The sequence below is a fragment of the Varroa jacobsoni genome, unplaced genomic scaffold (assembly GCF_002532875.2).
Source record: "Varroa jacobsoni isolate VJ856 unplaced genomic scaffold, vjacob_1.0 scaffold_433, whole genome shotgun sequence".
Taxonomy (NCBI): Eukaryota; Metazoa; Arthropoda; class Arachnida; order Mesostigmata; family Varroidae; genus Varroa; species Varroa jacobsoni.
In genome coordinates, this window is record NW_019213335.1 from 310,478 (window position 1) to 331,364 (window position 20,887).

At 41.7% G+C, this 20,887-nt stretch overlaps 1 protein-coding gene across 4 annotated transcripts in view; it reads left to right on the top strand.

Moving 5' to 3' along the window:
- Positions 1-20,398, top strand: part of ninaC (STKc_myosinIII_N_like and MYSc_Myo21 domain-containing protein ninaC) — a 152,337-nt gene extending 131,939 nt beyond the window's left edge. For 3 of the 4 annotated variants that reach the window (XM_022833098.2, XM_022833102.2, XM_022833099.2), the window contains 7 exons: positions 5,090-5,201; positions 5,733-5,895; positions 8,770-8,858; positions 15,170-15,244; positions 15,996-16,149; positions 16,417-16,522; positions 19,176-20,398. In XM_022833098.2, the coding sequence (XP_022688833.1) occupies positions 5,090-5,201; positions 5,733-5,895; positions 8,770-8,858; positions 15,170-15,244; positions 15,996-16,149; positions 16,417-16,522; positions 19,176-19,533 (1,057 nt within the window). In that variant the 3' untranslated portion in view covers positions 19,534-20,398. The remainder of the gene's footprint in view (positions 1-5,089; positions 5,202-5,732; positions 5,896-8,769; positions 8,859-15,169; positions 15,245-15,995; positions 16,150-16,416; positions 16,523-19,175) is intronic. The other variant, XM_022833100.2, reaches the window with a different exon arrangement.
- The last annotated feature ends 489 nt before the right edge of the window (positions 20,399-20,887 follow it).

A 20,887-nucleotide genomic window follows, 5' to 3' on the forward strand; every position in this document is an offset into this window, starting at 1 on the left:
GCTAGGTAAGAAGGCTCCAATCACCATACTAGAGAAGAGAAACTGCTTCCTCTTCGTTCTCTTTTTTGGCCCAGGTTCCTTTCGGGTTTTCTTTCGTTCGACGAAGTAAAGAAGAAGGGAAATCGGCTCGAACCAAACGCATCGAGGCAATTGACTGCAACTAGACTCAATCTCAAAGCTCTCTGTTCTTGAGTTCTATCGCGGTTCAACGGACGACTTGCTTGACTGGCGGGTGGTAAAGAGAGTGGACGAAGTGGTCTTTTTCGGCATCGTCATTCGTCTCTAGAATAAGGCTATATAGCAGTGGCAGCAGGGCATACCTCTATTTCAACTTTGTTTTGGTTCTCACTACGGCACTTGGTGCCTGCTTCTTCGTCGGCCGCCAGAGGATCCGCTCGGTGCGGATTTCTCCAGCTCTCATGCCATTTTCATGTAGCAAGTTGATGTCTATGCAGTACTGTTGCTGCAAGTTGATTTTTATCGTTATTCTACCATAATCTTAAATTATACATTCGAAAAATACGGAAAAATAGAAATGTCAAATTTTACTACCTCTGTAGCACACCTGTGGACTATAAAGCTAATGTAGAAATGTCCAATTTAAATTTGGCGAGTCTATCAAATATCGGATGTTTCCGTGTCAGCGTTTTTTCTATTCTTCCTTATAGCTTCTGCTTCGTCTGTAATACGGTATACGTCGTGCATAAGTACGTTCTCTTGTGTGCTGGTGTTTGGATGATTTAGTTGTGATTTGTTGGTCTGTAAGCAAAACAACAAACCTCCCTGCCCCCGAAGTAAACAGCTCCCAATGTCATCTTAGATTGCGCTGGATCGCGGGTGACAGGTGCCGCACTGCGTAGGCCAGAGAGGCATAAGTCTACGAAGCCAAGCCTGGCTGCCGGAGCAAGCGTAAGAAAGAGGCCGCAGCAGGAGGCGTCTTTGGGGGGTAGAAAGGCACATGGGAGGTCAGAATGGATCACCTTGCTTTCTATCTTAGTCTCTCCGAAGGTCCTTCGAGGAAAGCGGGACGAACGACTGAAGGGGAGGAACCCGGCTGGACCGGGTCAGGAAGTTCAATCCGATCAGCTCGCCGCCTGCGAGTCAGCAACGAATTCCTTTTGGTTGCTTCGGGTCGCCTTGGATCTATCTACCCGCGCTCTTGAGTAGTGAGGGCCTAGCTAGCAAGCAGATATCGTAGCTGGCGCATTGAAACGGATGGCGGATCGATTCATTAGCCAGTAGATCTAAGCTATCGAAAAAGAGCGTATATACTTGTGAAGCAATGTGTTTGCAGTAAATTGAAACTCTGTGCAGAAGTTGCAAAACGGATACTTAATTCGTGTGCGCAGGTGCAGTAATAACGACTTGAATACATAGGATCCCTACCGCGTGTCACGTGCTGTGACGTTCGATAGATGTCTTGAATATCAAATACAGATATAAGGATGTGTCTAATGGTTAGACACCTGCATAAAAGTATTGCCACTCCCCATAACGAAAGCCAGTCTAGAAATTAAATGAAATCGCTAAAGAATTCTCCTGGACATAGCGCAGCAGTAAAAAGGCTGTGTCTTACTCTAATGGATCAAGTCAACAATGGTCTGTCAGGAAAATAAGAGAAAGAAATCCTTTACAGTGGATCGCTCATTGAGACAACTAAGTTAACAATTAACTTGGAAGATGGCAAGATACTGTGCAAGTATGCTGTTCAAGTTTATTGTAAAAAAATCTTAGATCAAATATTCAAGATATAAACCTAAGGATCGTTTTATATCAAATTGGACTGCAATCTTACATTAATAGCTTCACATAATTACTTTTACTTGACTAGCTAAGCTAACTAACAATACTAAGGAGCTTGCAAGTAAATAACATTTCATTTCGTAGTTTTCGTTGATACTTTTACTAAGTACTTTTGAACCAGAGTAACTATATATAGTATCCCATAGAATACCCGAAAGCTAACTCAAGCAGACGTGTTATTAGTTAATACGAAGTATAATTATAGCTTAAGGTATTATACATAACGTGTTCCCATGGTGCGCTAACGGGTAACGTATTTTACTGCTAGCCTTAAAGACAAGTGGTATTCAGAGTTCGAATCTGGGCATGGCCGCATTTCGTTTCGTACAGGAAGCCATCCATCTGATGGAATGCCTAACGGTGATACCGAACCTAATACTTGAAACATTGACATCACTAATACTGTCACGTAAGCTTCATCGTATTCTATTGAGCATCCAGTTACGTTGTAAAAAAGGTTGACTTTACGCTGCGTTGTGTATAGATAGATATACATGTGTGTAAATGCGGGCATATGCCCGGACGTCTACGAAAACCCACTTATAGCGGTAGCAAAAAGCACAGCGCAACTGGAGTCTTGTGGGCTGTGAATTGTTCCTAGCTTTGGGTCTCAGTTCGGCACCCAAGCGCTTCCAGCTGCATTTCCACTTGGGGCAATCACAAACGACGGGTATAGTAGCCCATCGCCGGGCCAATTCAGCAAGTAGTTGTTACGAGTTTCGAGGCCGCTACAGGCCTCATCTCATACAACCGTCCATAACTACGTCATCGTCATACTTGGTATTCGCTGCGTGCCTGCTCATTGCGACTGTACCCCTACCGTTTTTCCTGGAAATCATCCTTAAAGTCAGCGCTCTCCTTCTAACGCCGTGTCTCGGGAATACGTTTTTTCGGACCTGGCATCTTTTCGCTTTTTCACCAGACTGATTATAGCCTTCTGCGAGGCAACAGATGAAAAAGTACGTAAATAGCTTCGCTGTGATCGGAGGCACTCGGCAGGATCCGCCAAGAAACATGACTTTATATTCGAGCATGATTAATTCTATTGGTGGTTTTGAAGCTAGTTCGCGCTTCACGTAATGCTAGATTTCGTCTTTAATACGCGAGACCCGGTTGTTTGGATCTGGCGAGCCCGAATGCCAGCGAGAGGCTTGGGGATACTTTTGGTTGTCCTTACTGACAAGGCCTGCTTTGTCGTCATTTTATCGCAGAAGCGGACCCTCTGTTGAGGACGTTTGCTTCGTTTGCACGGAAACTTCTAACGGTCAGATAAAAATTAAAGGTCCCTGATCCCAAGTCGAATAAAAGAAAGTACGCAATCCCTATGGCTTACCCCAAGTTCATTATGCTTTTAGATGACCATGGTCGTCTAGATGACGCCTTGTTGTTGTACGTAAGAACAATCAATTAGCTTGGCGTTAGGTGGAATTACTAACCAACCATAGTCTATCACGTAATGGGTCTGAGTGGTTGTGCTAACCTTGACATTAGACTATAACGATAACATTAGTAGCACTGATATTGAATAGCTACCAGATGTACGTGTTTATAGCTGGATACACTTAATTTAATCTTTCAAGTAATTTCCCCGAGACCGTCGTAAAAGGATTTCGTTAGAACGAACGAACACTTACTTATATGCTTTTTAATGCCAAAAGATACGAGCAGGCAAGACGGATAAATAGTGAATGCAATGCGTAACAATGATACGTGTGTCTCTGTTTACCTTATTACTTTGGAGCACTATCTTGTTTGCTTGTTTATATGATATAACCCTCATTTTTAGTGTGCCTCCGGCCCCCAATTCATTTACAAAAGCTCTCCTTTGTGGAGTCACAAATCTTTTGAATTAAATTGAGAACCAGGCCCGCACGCAGCTTTGTCGTAGGGTCCTGATGTCGCCGGGAAACCACAAGCTAACATCAGTTGCTTTTTCAACTCCAGACAAACAAAGAGAATGCGCTGTAAAAAAAGATTCTGTTTTAGCAATGTCACGTTCCGATGATATTGAAAGAAAAAAAAAACAGAGATATTTAAATGTCTTTAAACGATGCCAGCGGATGGTGAGTGTTCTTCTGTTGCCTAACCCAAATTTAACTGTAATAGGAAAAAAATATAAATGATTAACTTTTATGTGTTGTTTGTTGAAAATGTTGCGTTCATTATTTGTGTCAAACAATATGATTGGTAAAAAAAAAACTAACCAGCATGAGTTGCATTCCACATCAGCGCTTGTAGGATGCTGAGCTTATGTAACTCATGTTCAAAACCCCTATCTCGTTTACGTAAGTGCCTGCTTGCAAGTCCATCCCCTCTCATTGCTAATACTAGCAAGTATAGCGGATAACGTCATGCAGACATACGATGTGCAACATTCCGCGTAGCGTGGAAATCTGTGGTGCTGTTATAGGACTTTATGAATAGAAGCTATGCCAGATAGACCAAACACATTAACTAACTGTTTGCCGTTGAGGTCAGATTTAAGAACAGAGTTATATACCCCACTGCACCCATGCATATGGATTGCATTTTTATCTTAAGTAGGAAAATCGATCTTAGCCATGGGTTTACGTCGATTGCTTTCGCTAGTGATTACGCCTGTGTGGTACCCTCTACACACAAATCTGTAATCCCCAAATCGAAATGGGGTGCCACTCTCAAATCGGAGAGAATTTCCCACAGTGGCTTGGGGTTATACCATTGTACGAATGTATCTAGTTGGTTTCAACTGATAATTACAACTGTAGTATTTTACTCTTGTGAAATGCTATAACAGAAAAAAAAAAAAAAAAACGGTAATAGCTATAGATAAGAAAAATACATTTTGACCATGCTTGATATACTATACATAGGCTATACTGTCAATATAGCACTACAATAGTAAGTCATCACGAAGCTGTGATCTGAACGTAGCTATAATGGTGATGATTCCATATTGTGTTCAGATATCGGACGCACTGTGCGGCAACAGTTCGCTCTGAAACGTCGGTAAACAACAATTCAAATACATAAATACACGCCTAAGCTTGTTGTGCCAAAAAAAGTTAGTCTTAAACATGTGATTTCCTCAAAATAGTACTAGGCTAACTTGTACATATAGATTTCGAAGCTACCTACTCTTCATTTTCTAATATATTGATTGAGTATAGCATCGTTAGTGAACAGAATTCAAAGGAACAAAACAAAGCATGTACTCACCCGCTTTTTGCAAAAAAAAACTGGGTGAGTACATGAAAAATCAGCAAAAAAATGAATTGTATAGTACTGTAATGATATATTTTTTTAGGTACCGCTTTTTAGGGTTCAGCTTCAACGCTCGAATTGCACCGAACAGAGAAAATTGCAAACTCCTACTAAAACGATTGCGCATTGAAGGTTACGCCCTGGGAAAATCCAAGGTATGTAACAGATCTACATTTTAAAAATTGTATAAAAAACGTTCATCTCGATAGCTTGCAATGAGTGTTACTCTAATCAGTTCTGCAATAGATACATTCAGCTTTACGTTTAGATGTAGCACCGACTGTATCTTAGTTGTTTGGCTTACTTAACCCACACAGGGTTGCATTGTTGGTTCTAAATCTGGGCCAGCTTTGTTCAATGGTAAGCCATTCAACTTACTTGTCTGAGTACGGGTCAACTTAAATTTGAAAATTGACGATGTGCAACTGATGGTATCTTAATTTTTATATGCTTAAAATATATATATTATAAATTTTAACAAGCTCATTCTACCATACAAGTGGCAGAAGTCGGTGAATTTCAACAAATTTTACAATAGCCAAATGTATCGTTTGTATGGTGAAGGAAGGTGATAAAGAATTTTTTTTTGGGACTGCATGAACAGGCCAGTAAACTCATACAATTGCAAAAATAATAAGGTCAATTCCCGGATGTAAGCGAATATTTTTTTAAATACCCATTTTCAGGTGTTTCTCAAATATTACCACGTGGAGTACCTAAGCCGACAATATGAAATGCAGATAGCTAGAATTGTCCGGGTGCAGGCCCAATGTAGACGCTGGTTAGCCATGCGTCTCGCACGTAAACTTCGGGAGAAAGCTTCTGCCAAAATTCAAGTCATGCATCCATGTACGTTTGTCATAGATATGCTTACTTGAGCTCTTTGCGTTTGATGGCACGTTTTCTGAACTGTGTGTAAACATTTTAACTATTTAAGAATACTTATTTGAAAAACTTTACCATAGCGAAAAAGCTAAAATAAATTATAGCACTCGAAAACACTCGTACACTGAAGACATGGGTTTACGTTAATACACTAGCTTCTGGGTTCTTTCCGTTGTATCGAAACTTCTGACAGGATGCTGATGGTAATTTTTTACCCCTGCTGCTTTTTCCTGGGGCCCATGAGGTGTGTGTCGAACACTCCCTGTGCGATCCTTAGTTAAGGCAAGGATATCGCCAAACTTACTAAGAAAATATTAGCTTTCGTCACACTACTATGAGAAAAAAGTACAGGTCGGCGTATGGAAATGCATAAATATATATGTTGGCCTGGTGCATAGTGGGTCTATAGTGGGTAACTTTTACAACGATATCTATTGAGTTAGATAGGAAAACTCGACGTCCATCTATTTATAGCGCAATGTAAAGCTATGGGATCTCTCCAGGTCAAAAGGCGCCTTTTCAAATTTATCCGTTAGAATTGTATCGTACAACTGTTAGGGCTTTTTTTTCGAGAATATCTTTTTGCCTCGAAAACGTGTTCAGAAAATACCGCGTATTTATGCCGTTCCCTGCCATGCGAGACCATAGTTCTGGGGTTTCGCGTAAAAGGCGCTGGAAAGATCCGTACAGAGAGGATGTTGCCTGGTCTCTCGCTCCGCCTAGGTGTGCTCTTTGGTCTACCGCTACGACCAGCTCAGCATCACAGGCCACGAAAGCCACCAGTTTTAAGCACAACCTTTGTATTCACTCAACTGGTATTTTGTTGGAAGCTAAGTTGGGAACCCTTGTATTTTAATTGAGGCGTATGCTACTTGACTTATGTGTATATGTATTAATAAACACCTGTTGGCTATACGTTGCATATGCACCACCCTAACTACGTTCCCAGGTACGGGGTAAATTGAATTCCATTTATCTAGATGAATATAGGGTACGATGTTTACATTAAAACTTCCTCTTATGTTTTGTTTCTAGAAGTATATTTAGATAAAAACATGATAACGTGATCATGTTTATTCAATATAGCAAACCATTCACCACAATTACATCTTCAATTCGAATCCTGCATGGCTTACAGGCTTGTCTTAAATATTTCCCTTGTAATTTTGAGAACGCTCTTTTGGACGTCGTCATGTCGATGCTTGTTGAATTCTCGCTGGATAACGCTCCATATGTAGAAATTTAGTGAGTTCAAATCCTGGCTATTCGGCAGCTATATGCGCAAACATCCCAAGACATGTTTGCGTTCTCAAGCAGCCTATCCCTTGCATAACCCGGTGCACCATCTTGTTGGAAGACGTATGATCATCCTTCAGGTTTTTAGCTGTTTAAGGTTTTTAGAACATAAGGACAAACTTTTCTATGATACGTTCGCCTTCCCGGAAAAGTATGAGGGTATGGCGTCTCCTTCACTGAACACAACACTCAGAATACGTAGTGCGTCTGAAAATGTTTTGTTGTGCACAAGTGGCACATCCTGCGGACCATAAATGAGCCAGCGATCGTTTCTGCGATGAAGAAAAAAATGGATCGAAGATAATCCTCTACTTTACTTCTATGATAATTGAATAACATCGATCATATATTCTAATCCTCAAAAAAAGCATCTGTCTGACTCTTATGACAAACAGCACATAGCGATGTATGTCCTAGATTCCCGAGCACAGTTCGCGATATCGTACGCTTATTCATATCGGGTTTCTTCACTAAACGCCCCGACCGAAACACAAAGATGAATCGAAATGTGTTTTTCGACGGCAACGATTAGTTGTGGAGTTTACACTAGGGTCGTTTCTGTTGTGCTAAGATCTACTTCTGATCATCCTGCGGCCGTGGACCTATCCGTGACGTAATGAGGTAACTCAAAAAAATTGTAACCTTAAGAGGGTTTATGCGGCTGATCTTTTCTTAAATTTCAAAAACACCTCATTGTTGCTTGCCACCATACATTTTGTTCTGTCGTAGAAAATACTGATCCTTGTCGTACAGTTGGTATACCAGATGACTGAATGCACGCCCCTCACGACAAATAGCTCACCAAAATTTGCACTCGTCTTGTGCAATGAATAAATATTCTTTCCTTAGTGCTTGTAAAATGCCCAGATAGGTCATTCCAACCAACTATGTGTGATTTGGTACAGCACGGTAAATGTCAACGTACTGCAAGGGCGAAATTGCGATAGAAAATGGGTTATATGCAATGGAACGATCAAATTAACTGGGCAACAAGCCAGGGTCAATAACATGTGTTTAATCAAATAGTAGTGAGCGCGAAGCCCGCAGGGAAAATTCAAAACACAATAACGTTTACAGACTCAATGTTGATTAATGAGGTGTTTAAGTAGACTTGTATAAACAATTTTTTAATTGGAAAACTTATTTTTCTCCCCTGCACATCATTTTCTCGCACGTGATGCTAGATAACTATTGTCAATTATGCCCTAACCCAGAATCAACACTCATACGGCACCGGCAAAAATTCATTACGATTATATTCGAGGCTGTATGCTCTGTTATTGTGTTATCTGAGAGAAAAGAGAAAGTGTGGAGTACAATTCACAGCATACATAAATCCTACATGTTTTTCATCCGCTGTCTGTGTGTGTACGTATAATCTGCGTTCACTCAATTAACTGTATAAACATCTTTTATAATTGATGCATTTCCAGCGTAAGGATACAATATGCGATAGAAATTATGTATGACCAAAGTTTTATTTTATGTTTTCATACCGTAATTCTGTTCGCATAATCTCATCGATATTCGACCGGACTGCAGGCAGCACCGAGGATCTACGAAAGGCTGTGGCCAAGAAGGCCACCCCCTGTTCTGGACAATGTAGTGCCGCCAACAACTGTAGCAGTAAGGTAAACGTGTTGACTTTAGCTCGACTTTGCAGCTTTGAATAACATGACTACGTACGAGAAAGACGGCGGCAACTAAGTGTCCTTTCACAAACTTTGCAAACCGTCAGGTGTATGACTTCATCGCTGACAATCGCCAAACTAACTTATTTCACACCAAATAAGAAGTGCTCGTAAATAACTTGTAGACCTTCTCCCTAGAGTGCGTTTTGTGTCTGAGAGTTGTCACTCAAATGCTGTTTATTCCGACTCAAAGGCAACGCATGTAGCTAATAGATAGGGTCACCTACAATGCAGAACTTAAAGTTACTACGTGGACAATGCAGTGGTTGAATCCTCCATCAAGTCTCTAACAATCTGGCATTAAACTGTTACTAAATAAAGCCTATACAGAAACCGGCAATCCTCCTTCTTAGCATTGGAAGAGTATCTAATTTGGCTGATATCATCGCGTGCGAATCTTTCCATCAAACAAAAAGCGTGTTCTTTGACGCTTTGTTTATCGATTACTAAGCACGAGGCAAATGTAACCTTAACAAACAAATTCCTGCTAAAGCAGCACTTAGGAGAAATTTACTGCTGTGGACTTTCCACTGTTTTTCATAAAAAACAGGGTAAAAATTGTTCGTTTATTTCTGCAACGCATGATTCTATCAGTAAAATACGTCACACCCAATGTTTCCTTGGGGATCGCTTTCAAGCCATCTACCATGTCGATAATTTCAAAGTATATTAAGGGAAATTCGACTGTAGCCAATTTGGCTACTATTTGCTAATAGGACTGATTCAGAAATGAAGCATTTGTGGATAGATTTCCTGACACAGATGACATTATCCGAAGGTAATAAGGCGTGAACAGGACGTATCCCTTGAAATGGAACAGAAACGATGCACTTGCTCAATACAAGATTGTGCAGTAGAAAAAATTGAAGTAGTAAAATAGAAACGTAAACAAAATGAGGACAACCTAATACCAACCAAATAATCCGCAAGTACGTAACATTCTATACGCCGATAGAGCCTGACATATTACGACGTATTATGCTACTCGTAACGACTGCAACATAACGAATACTTCTATAGAGCATGTCAACATATATGTTGAATGAATAACAGGACTTTCTTCTTTTCGTTGTCTTCAATTAAAGCTCCTGACGAGTATGGCGGCAGCTTTATCGTAATTTAAACTCCTAGTCGCTGAATCTTTGGAAGGCACCGGGTGTAGGGGGGTTACGTGTGAGACAGGACTAGGATAGCCTGGCCTGGCCTGTCAGGGTTTAGCAGCGTTTGGCTTAGGCACCTGCCACAATGCCAGTGGAAAGCAGAGAATAGAGGGAAAGGGTAAATGAAGATGATGCTTCAATGGGATTAGCTTAGTGAGACGGCGCGGCGGTCTGTTGGCATAAGAAGAAAGCGAGCCCAGAACGGGAGCGAAGCGGCAATACCAGTGAGTCGCACATACCGTCACTGTTAGTAGTTTTTTTTATGGACATCAACACCATCGTCACCGATAGTGTCTCACCTTTTCTTCGTAGGGATTTGATATTCGAACAGCGAAAACAGTAGGAAGGTGAGGTCTCTTGCATTACCCAGCAAATTCCCGCCTTTGCAGTCTATATGCTCTGCATAGCCTGGAATCAGCCTGTCCTGGTGGCAAAAACGTGAGCTATACAAAGCTAAAGGAACCAGCCAGAAGCAGATTTATACTCTCAGAAAAGGCGAATATCTATTCATTTTTTCGTATACATCGATAAGGTGCATGCTCATTTAGCCAATAAATCTCGGCCCCCGCACTAAAAAAGCTGTTTTTCCTTGTTTCACTCTCTGGGATTCGTCCAGCGCCCTCGGCTTTAAAGAACTACCGTTTATTTACTATTTACAGATCTCAAAGCTAGAGTTTCCCGGCATACTGACCTATACAATACAATGTGCTTGTAGAATCGGCCTTTCACATTTAGCGGAAAATACAGGAAGATCGTCTCAGAAATTAGGGCACTTATTAGATGAGATTAAGTTAAGGAGTTGACGATGTTCATCATATATGCATATACATCATGTAGCTTACTTTTTGCGTACTTTATTTCTAATATTGGCTTTAGTTGCTACATCGTCAAAGTTTAAAAAACATGGAGGTGAAAGAGTCGTTGTATTCTTCAGCGAAACAAAAGCATACAGAGACTAACCATACAAAGGGATAAACTATAACATTTACAGACCGTTTAAGGACATTTATGCGATAACCAATAGCAGATGGTGTAAAACTGCTATGTCCGTTTCAGCACTAGGACTGCTTCTATGTACACTCGCATACTATTTGACGTACCAGTGTAGGTGTTCTGTCATAGTTCTTTTTTATTACCACTAAGCACATCTCCTGCATCGAACCCATCATACACAAATTCCTCTACGATAAACTATTCGTATAGGCATATATAACTTTCTTCATTCACAAGAATTGGGTAGTTGTACGCATATATTGCAGTCATATTTGTGCAATGCGTCATAATATGGGTACCTATGCTATGCCGTCAAGCTACTCTCGTATCTGCAGCGACGAACGATCTAGCGACTGTCGTGAACAATGAGACACTTGTAGTCAAAACGGCGCACTCATGAAAAGAAAATACGTATTTTGACAAGCTGCATTGCCTGCCTTCCAAGGAAGTGAGTATCGCAGAACTGCGTGACGTGGATAAGTCATCAAATCACACGCCGGCCTTACATAACATTAGTTCAAAGAGACGGCGGCCAAGCTATCGCCTTGCCTCGCGCTCGCACTCCTGGCGTCTCAAGCGTAGGAATGCGTTGACGGCAACTATTTCTGCCACTGTCCTTGCAACATCAATGAAGAGGAGAATATGATTCCGTATGATGCTTGTGGTTCTTTGCATGCGTAGACGGCATGCGAGGCCGACCCAGCAGTGATACCCTGCGGATCTTAGAAAAGAAGAGCCAAGAAGCAGAGAAAGGAAGAAAACGCCTCAAGGGGCGAAAAGAACTGACAAGAAAGACTACCCGGATTAGTTATCCTTGTGGCTGACATCTCTTAGATAGTTACGCAGACGGCTCGTAAAGAGAAACAATGATTAGAAAAGAAAACTAAAAGACGCAAAGTAGAGAATTTGACAATTTCCGGGAGTTCGTTCTCTCATGAGCCGCATGCAATAGGATGATGGGAAAAACATCCCGCCGACCTGCTTTCTTCCTATACACATACAATGTTTGTACGGAAAAGGTTGCGACAGTAGGAGAGAATAAGTGTCTGCTGCCCGTAAAGAAAGAGCAGGGTGGTGACAGAACCGGTCTGAGGAGAGGGTAATAACTGGCTTTCATAGACTGGACAAGCTTTCTCATGGAGAAGGAATAATAAAAATAGATAGTAATGGCGTGTTAGCAGGAGGCGGGCACGATCTTGTCCTACGCTTTTGCTTAGATGGTACCTTCCAAAGGAGGGGTTTTCGACAGAAGAACTAAAACAACCAGATGGCCTAGCCGATGAGACAAGTACTGCAGCATATGCACATACACTCGAGGATTCTGGTAGTGGTGGCCATGAAGGCGGAAATAAAACTGTCTATCCTCCGTTGATGCGGATGTTGTCCTAAATCAGGATGAAACGACAATGTACGGCGACCTTCCCGCAGGTCTTGGCAAGGGTAAGGATTAGGAGAATTTTATATGAATGATGATAACGTGAGTCACACGACGGAACAGCAAGGACACCCCTTGGAAACGCAGTGAAGCTAGGAGGCCACTCCATTTTGTCATCAGTCCGAGAGCGACAGGGTGGCTGTACGCGAAGTGGCGATGGCTAAAATGAGTGAAGGCAACTTTTTTGTGAACGCACTACTCTACAGCGATGGTGTTGGAATGGATCCCTTGGCGGAGGCAGAAAAAGAGAACATATAACTCCTGACGCAAGTAGTGGAGGCAACAAGACAACACATTGCAGAATAATCTAACACCTATGGCAGGGGATCTGACGTGTTCAAGATATTTTCTGTCTCTTATAATAATAAAAAGGAATAAATTTCAAAGAAAGACCTCTATACGATAAACGATCAGCTTACGAATACTGCCTCACAATACGCTTTTTCTGACTGCGTTTATCAAGTTACTTCCTTTATCGTTTTTCTAGCGACTAGACACCACAATATATGACGATCGGTTCCAATCACCTATCTATATCGGTGGGACACTGTTATTTGGTAGACGCCTTGCGAGTCAATCTCTTAGGCTGCCATTAGCATTCTCTTGAAGAATAGGCACTCCAGCGATGCGGTGAGGTTTGTTGGAGGCGTTAGCAACGGAAGACCTTAGGAGTGAAGACGGTGCTCCAGATGGCTGGCGCAGTTCGATAGAAATGGCAAAAGACGGTACAGGCTGCTACTCAAGGAAGGACCAAGCAGCTACAGCTGAATTATGAGAACCTGTGCTACAAAGTAGTAGCTCGTGGAAACAGAGCGTGATGGGGAAACGAGAAGGGGGCGAGTAGCAGGTGTTGGTCCTATTATCTCTTTTCAGTGTCCTTCTGACACCTATTGGCTGCTTGGGCATCCCATGCTATACGTTGACTTAGGTTCCAGGGCTGACCAGGGACGACACCGATCTTATCTGATCCTTCACTGGATCCTTTTTCTCTCATGTAAAAGAAGACGCCGTTTCCGCTACTGCCACCGCCGCTCGGCAAGCTATAGGACAAAACGAGCCCTCAGTGTCGAAGGAATGGTGGCAAAAGATAGGAGGGAACCTGGCCCTTGAGCCTGTATAGTATCTCAGACCGGCAATGATTAGAGGCTACTGTGCTGGTCATGCTTACACGTTGAAATCCAACGGTTAGCCTCTGCGATCTTGGCGCGGATATACAAGTTGATATATTATATCAGGTGTCAGACAAGACTAAGCATGTAGCGACCTTTTATTGTTTCTACCACTAACAATTATGGTTTGAATCGAGTTCGCAAAAAATAAACCTCTTATTAATGTGTACGTGATTAAATGGATATATTTATTAAAAATGTTAATTGTTAATTATGGGTATATTACTAATTTGTTTGAACCTAATTAAAGCCTCATCTGTATCAAAAAACATCTATAATATTACTTGAGTAGACGTTAAGCGCACGGTCAGTTTGTCGGCAGAATTTGTATTGATGTACCATGTAGCTCTAATACAGGTAGTTCGAGAACTACTTGCACCTAATTAGGATATATTAGTTTCTATGATTCAGAAAAAAAACAGAGTCTTTTTTATTCCTAAGAAAAGTCAAACAATATTTCACCGTCTATGCGTCCAGATGGTTAAGGCATAGATGTCTGCTTATAAACGGCGTGCTAAATACGTCACAATTCATTTGGACCTGTTATTGTCTAGACAGGATAGAGAACGTGTTTAAAGTATCTGCGCGCATGTTTTACTCATAACCAATCCGTAAGTGAGCCAGAAGTTACTGTAATCGCTTCTGATCAAGGCCCACAATATATGACAGACACTCGTAACGAATATGGACAACGAAAACACTATTAATTTAAATTGAACTAAAGGCCAGACACTTGCAATTCGTGGAGGCGATCGGTTTGAGTCGGTCCTGAGTGGCGACCTAACTGTTTCTTGTATCTCCCTGCCTCGAGGATATATGAGTCCCATGAGGGATTTAGGAGGACTCTATCTGTTAGTGTCTGAGCACCAAACGCATGTCCAGAGACCTTAACTGTTCGAAGCTTTAAAGATTTAGAGATTGCGCAACGGCTTCAATTTCAGTGAATGCTTAACAAGTTTTCTGAAGCTATGCTGTGTTGAAGTTAGCGGTAATTTTAGAACTGTTCACACATTGAACTAACAGATAAAACAATATTAATCAGTCTAGCCAATGATCTGTCTTCTAGCTTAAATAATTCAAACTGTAGTACTAAAAGTACGTAGCGTCACCTGCCCAAGACTTTCGCTGGCGTTGAGATATTTTAATTTTGCGCCATAGAACAAATCAGTCGAAGATTTCATGTGTTCTTTACCCTAATGCGCCCGCCAAGCACATCCGGAAGAAGCAAGTGGCGCTTAGTTTCTTGACATACAAACATGTTTCATGCGCTTGACGTCTGCAATGGTCAGGTAGACAGACGATGGACATGCATGAAGTTTCGGATTTGATTACCAACTGACACAGGAAGCACTATTGCCGCTGAGAAGTTCTGCCAAAAACATTTTATCAATTTAGATTGCGATTCCACATAATTCAAAACAGACAACAATTACAATCAAGCAAAGGGAACAATTTTAAACTTTATCGAGCTTCTGTGCTTTGCCTGAATTTTAGCAATGCACATCGTCGAAGGCGAGGACCGAACCCGCGTTGTCGATTCCGTCATTGGTCTCTCTCGCCGATAACACGGTAAGTACGTATTTGTGTATTATAAACGCCTACCGACGTTCACCTCGCTAAAGCACATAGAAGAGCTATCCATCACGCGAAAATTAATGTCATGCCCTGTGTTTCATCAACGTCAGCCAGCGTATTGGATGTTTGGCTTATGGAGTGCTGAACTAACAGCAAAGCCAAATCCTAATACTTGATAAAGACCAACGGGGATGAATTTTTGTTTCAATAATGTTTCTCTACTTGATAGATGTTTTATTTCTTTAACTTCTACAAGAAAGAGCATGCCAGAGAAATATCGCTGTATCGTTAAATAGGCAATAACATATATGAATACTTCTTTCTGCAGTTTTTCCAAACTAGATAGTTCTATGATCAACAGGTATTCAGCTTTCTCGTCTCAGCGACGCCATGACAAGGCCGCTATTTACACTTTAGACGAAAACATTCTGTCAACTGACGGGATGACCCATGATTCTGCAAGGACCCTTCACTCGCGACGACGTTACAGCCAATACGATGTGCTAAAATTTCTAAAACTAGTAGTCTTGTCTAAGTGTAGTTCGGTAGGGGTCCAGCTAACGTGCCGACAGACACTGTCGTTGTTAGATAAAATTTGAAACCCTTTTCCTCTTCCTTCGCTACCCACTGAATATGGAGAAACGAGTTTTTCAAGCGATAGGCAAATGTCCCAAATAAGACCAATTGTCCAGCTTTGACGACTTTAGGCAGTAATTTCCTTGCATATTCGGATTAATGATTTTAGCCCCGGCAAACTAGTGTGGGGCTACCGCCGGCCTCGGTGATGCCTACCAAGGATCGGCTCGTCGTCAAAGTTCAAGCACCTGTTCCATCCGTAACCGTGGCCGCCACCGGGACAACTTTAGCGTCTGGATCATCCCTGCCAGGTTCTAATTCGAGTGCGTAGGCGCGTTACGCAAAGCAAATCTAGAGAAGAAAAGCGAGAGATATAAGAATTCGATCTAAGTTAAATAGCTTTCTGGTTTATTTAAAAGTTGATGAATCTTTAAATGTTCCAGTGTAGTATCTTCTAATCAAGAAGTAAACCAAACAAAGAGGTTTTCGTCGATAAACATTTTAGCAATTCACTCTTTTGTTCTCAGAATGAGCCGTTCAATATGTTCTTCGCTGATACCACGGTATATATTAATCTAATTGTATTTTAGCGACTGCGGAGCTCGGGAGGCCGAATTCTTCGGGAAGTTCTTCAAATGGAAGGCCATCTATCCTTGAAATTGAATCTTGGTGGGAGAAACGTTCCCAACGAAGCACGTTAGTGTTAACTTCAAAACGCAATTGAAAGATTTCCATGGTTTTTGGCTAGGGACCGGGCTTTCATGAGTATTCTGGACGGAATAATTTGGATGATTATATAAAAAAAGGTCCAGCATTTTCAAAGCGGTTAACCAATGGAATAGTTTATGGCTGAATACAAATTCATTCAGAACATTTTATCGTTCTTTTAGCTGCACGAGACTAACTAACTTAACTAAGAATTAAACTCCTTTTAAACCGTAAACATTTAATAAGGCGATGAACTAGCTCCCGTTACGTAGACATTATTATCCAAACATAATATATTTTCAATTGTGAAAATAGTTTACTAGCCAGTATCTAGATTAGTAAAACAAAAAAAAAACTAGCTGACATAAAAAGAAACATTTAATAACATCTTAATATATGAATTTTTGCTGTATATGCGCGTTCCTCCACCAGATCTCACGAAGTTTTCCTATCTAGTAAAGGTTTAGATTAGCTTGGAGCCACTTCTTCAGTAATGTCCTTTTGTTCTTTATTCCTTACTACCTTTTGCCTCGGAGACGCGTTTCTCACTGAATAGTATTTTCTTACGCATTTGCGCGTTAGAGCGAGGTAGCTGGAGGGCATCGGCGACAACAACGGCAACCAGGACGACGAAAACGAGTCCGAGGATGAATCTACTCGGCAAGCGAAGACGAATTTAACTCAGTGGTTCTGCCGATAACAAATGGACCTTCGGACGGCGTTGCCTTGCAGAGAATAGAGCCGCTGCCACAAACCCCCATTCGAGAAACTGTCTACACGAATGTGTTGGTCTGCGTGGCTGTGTGTTTACGTGTGAACGTCGGGTTCCGCCCATATATTGAAAGTCCTTGTATTACTACTCGAGTAGTTCCCGTTTGTGCTGCTGATAGCAACGGCAGTCCTCAGCGCTCCTGCTAGTGCTGATTTTCTACATTTCATTTAGCCGAACAGAAACTGCGTTGAGGATAGCCGCAGCTGTAGCAGCACATACACGTTAGCAGTAGCATAAGTACAAGTACGGGGAATCGCGTAGAGGAAAAAAAGGGAAGAGTAGACTGAAATAAACTGAACGAAAAGAACGATCCTAGTTTCGAAAAGGATGATGGAAAGCTCAGCTCGGCTTTCATAGTGGTACTAATGGTAGCGGCAGCTGAGGCAGCCGCAGCCCAGCAGCAGAGCCTGGTGCCCGCTAGTGGATGGCAATTTAGTTCTCGCCTTCTGAACCAGTGAATAAGTGCAAGAAAAGGAGAGGGGGCTCTAAGGGCTCACTCCTAGCCGCGTGCTGGTCCATCCTTCGTCTGTCGTCCGCATCCTTCTTACATCTACATGCTGAGCTAAGTGTTTCTTCTTTTTTTTCTAACTGCAGCCGCTACCGCTTCTTCTCCATGAGGCCAATGAACCGCCATAGACTCCCCGGAGAGGACGTAACGCAAACTTTCTTTAGCGTCTTCTTCAAGCGAACGAATGATCGGCCAATGACGGCCACCGATTACATGCCTCGTGAATCGGTACGTCAAACGCGGATACGAGGCGCCAGGCCACGCAACCTGCCCGACAACCTTTAATCTTTAAGGGACCCATGAGCTTTGCGGTGGGCCGGAACTCCTGCCACTGCCGACGCCTGACCAGCGCCTCTGTATTGCTGGTTCTTACTATGCGCTCGATGTAGCGGCGCGTAAGTCCACGTAGCTTTCCCGTTCTCATATCTAAAAAGTTGAATCAGCGTTTTTTCTACCTAAGCTTTGGTCTAACATCAGTATTCGCAGCCTATTTTGGACACAGGCTCATTATGGTTTAACGCCGTGATGCATTCCGATCAAGCACAAAACGTGTTCTTTACTCCATTGGACAATAACAACGGCTCTGTTCGGATGAGCATGCTAAACGAGGGTGCTTAGAACGTTGAAAACAGGTGCCGCTTTAGGGTTGACTGTATCGTTGAGTAAGTAACGAAATATACAGCAGCGCACGCGTAGATGCCATTGCATCTATGCTGTCGAGGCGGTAACATTGTGAACTTCGAATGCTTTCGATTGTTGAGTAAGGTTTTGTTATCTCTCATCACTTGTCGACCGCATGTGCATGTGTGCCCTCGAATTTTCTGGCTGATGCCCGAACACTATTAAACAAAAGTGAGCTGCTATTTGCCACGACAGGCTATCGCTGCGGCTTTGTAATGGCACCTACCCTTCGGTTGTTAAATCAATCCGAAAACGGCTGAGGTAAGGTTAAACGCGCTATAGGATATTGGACAATGTGGACCACCGCGGTATGCGGCCAAACAATATATCGGCACAAAACCTCCACGCAATACGTTGGCTTTCCATTCCGTTCTGTCTTTCAATAACACGTTAATTACAAAGTGTGTACAGAAAGTGAATGAATGTGTACGCAGGAATAGCTTAGAGAAGACTTTATAATGATTATTTTTGTTCCTAATTTGTAAAGTGGCGTGGCTAATTGTCACCATACAGGTAATTCCACCAGCCACACTTTCATCCGAACGATTCCACATACTGTTCATGTACAACGTTTTTTTGTATTGGAAGCGATCACGCTAACGCACACACTCATAGTGCAGCAAACTCGGTTGTTGATCATTCAAATCCTAACTGAAAAATTCTTATGTTCGCTATCGTAGGCCAAGTCCAGGGAGCACCGAGCCGAACTCTCTTGACCCTGCCGATGACCCTTTACAGGGCCCGTTTCATTTTAAAAAGATCCTTAAATCGCACATTCACACCCATGCTAACTCAACTTCAACTTCACATTGTTCATCGAGCCGTTCGTGTGGAGGCCAGCTTCCAAGCAAGGAGTTCAACGGGCAAGCGAACAGAAGCATCATCACTGGTGGAGGCGGGAGTGGCGTTTTTGATTTTCGTAAGGTATTGCGCCGGACCGCGATCGCGCCTACTGAGACGTTGCGACGATGCAAAGGCCTTTTGCCGCCTGGCGAAAACAGTGATTCGAAAATCATCTCGTTCCTACAGACTGAATAGCAGTAAACGTGTGCACGATCAAGATCTGCGTGAAGAGACATGTGTTCTATAACATCACCATTGTTTCCCTGTCTCTGTACAATTGTTGTTTAGTGTCTACTGTCTATTGCATCTAGGCTGATTCTCCAGCTACACTTAGCCTATTAACCGAACGATAATATTTGGTTAAACAAACAATCGCTCTTGATAGATAAACAAAAATTTGATTAGATCGCGACCAATGTTTAAAGTTTATAGGAAATAACACGATTTCGTTTAAACGAGTCATTTACAACCGTTAACACATATGAACCTGTTTTTATACAAACTTCGTTGTTCTATTGTATCTATATAATACACGCATACGAGATACAATGGAGCGTCGAAGCAAAGAATACCATGGCTAGTTTATCGATCGTCCGTTAGTAAAATGTAAAGCTTAAGCACAACTGAGATACGCTATTGCTTGAAAGCAAACTATATTTATTTTAATTTGCAACCGACCAAATACATTGATATTAACGAGCAAAGATACATTATACAGGACTACGTTACTATGGCCTACGTTTACCTACACGGCGAATAGGGGCTTAGGATGACCATCGTGACCATATTAAGTGAACGAAATACAGCCAATGTATGAATAATAATCAAGTGTCTACAGACGCATGCCTCGTTGTAAGGATGCCCACGTGCATATCTCTCAATCGATTCGAACTAAAAATATTTTTAACACCGAAGTTCTGCCCAGCATATTTTGTAAGTACACGAAGGCCTCATATATAAGCGGTCGATGGGTGTAGAATATAGGAGAAATGCAATTGTGAATATGATATATTCCTATTATACTAATAAACGTTCAAGCGAGGAAATTGCAGAACTTCAATGTTTCCATTTTTCTCTGTTGTTGTTGTTGTTGTTGTTGTTGTTGTATCGTTCGCAGCGATTTTTTTTTAAATCATTTTTTTTTAAATCGATTCCAGCCCCATTGGAACCTATCTCAGAAATCACTTAACGTTTAGCCACCCATGAGTGGTAAAGTTGGGATTTTTTTGAACGAATTTTTCAGGCTGCTTTTTACGTGATGCGACTGGACAAGTAAACGTATTTTGTAAAACTTACTAAAAATTCCCGATTTGCAATGTACTTCAGATCATTTAGCTTATGTAATATTTGATATTTACAATAAAGCTAGCTGTTTTTGTTGCTTTGTACATGAGAGTATTGGCCGTGGGACAACGATGGCCTTTATTGTCATGATACTGCAGAAAACTAACTGAAATTGAACACTATACATAGCATAGTTTTTTTTTTAATACATTTTTAATAGGCGTTTGGTAATTTATATTCAAAAGAAACTGAATTTGAATATTTC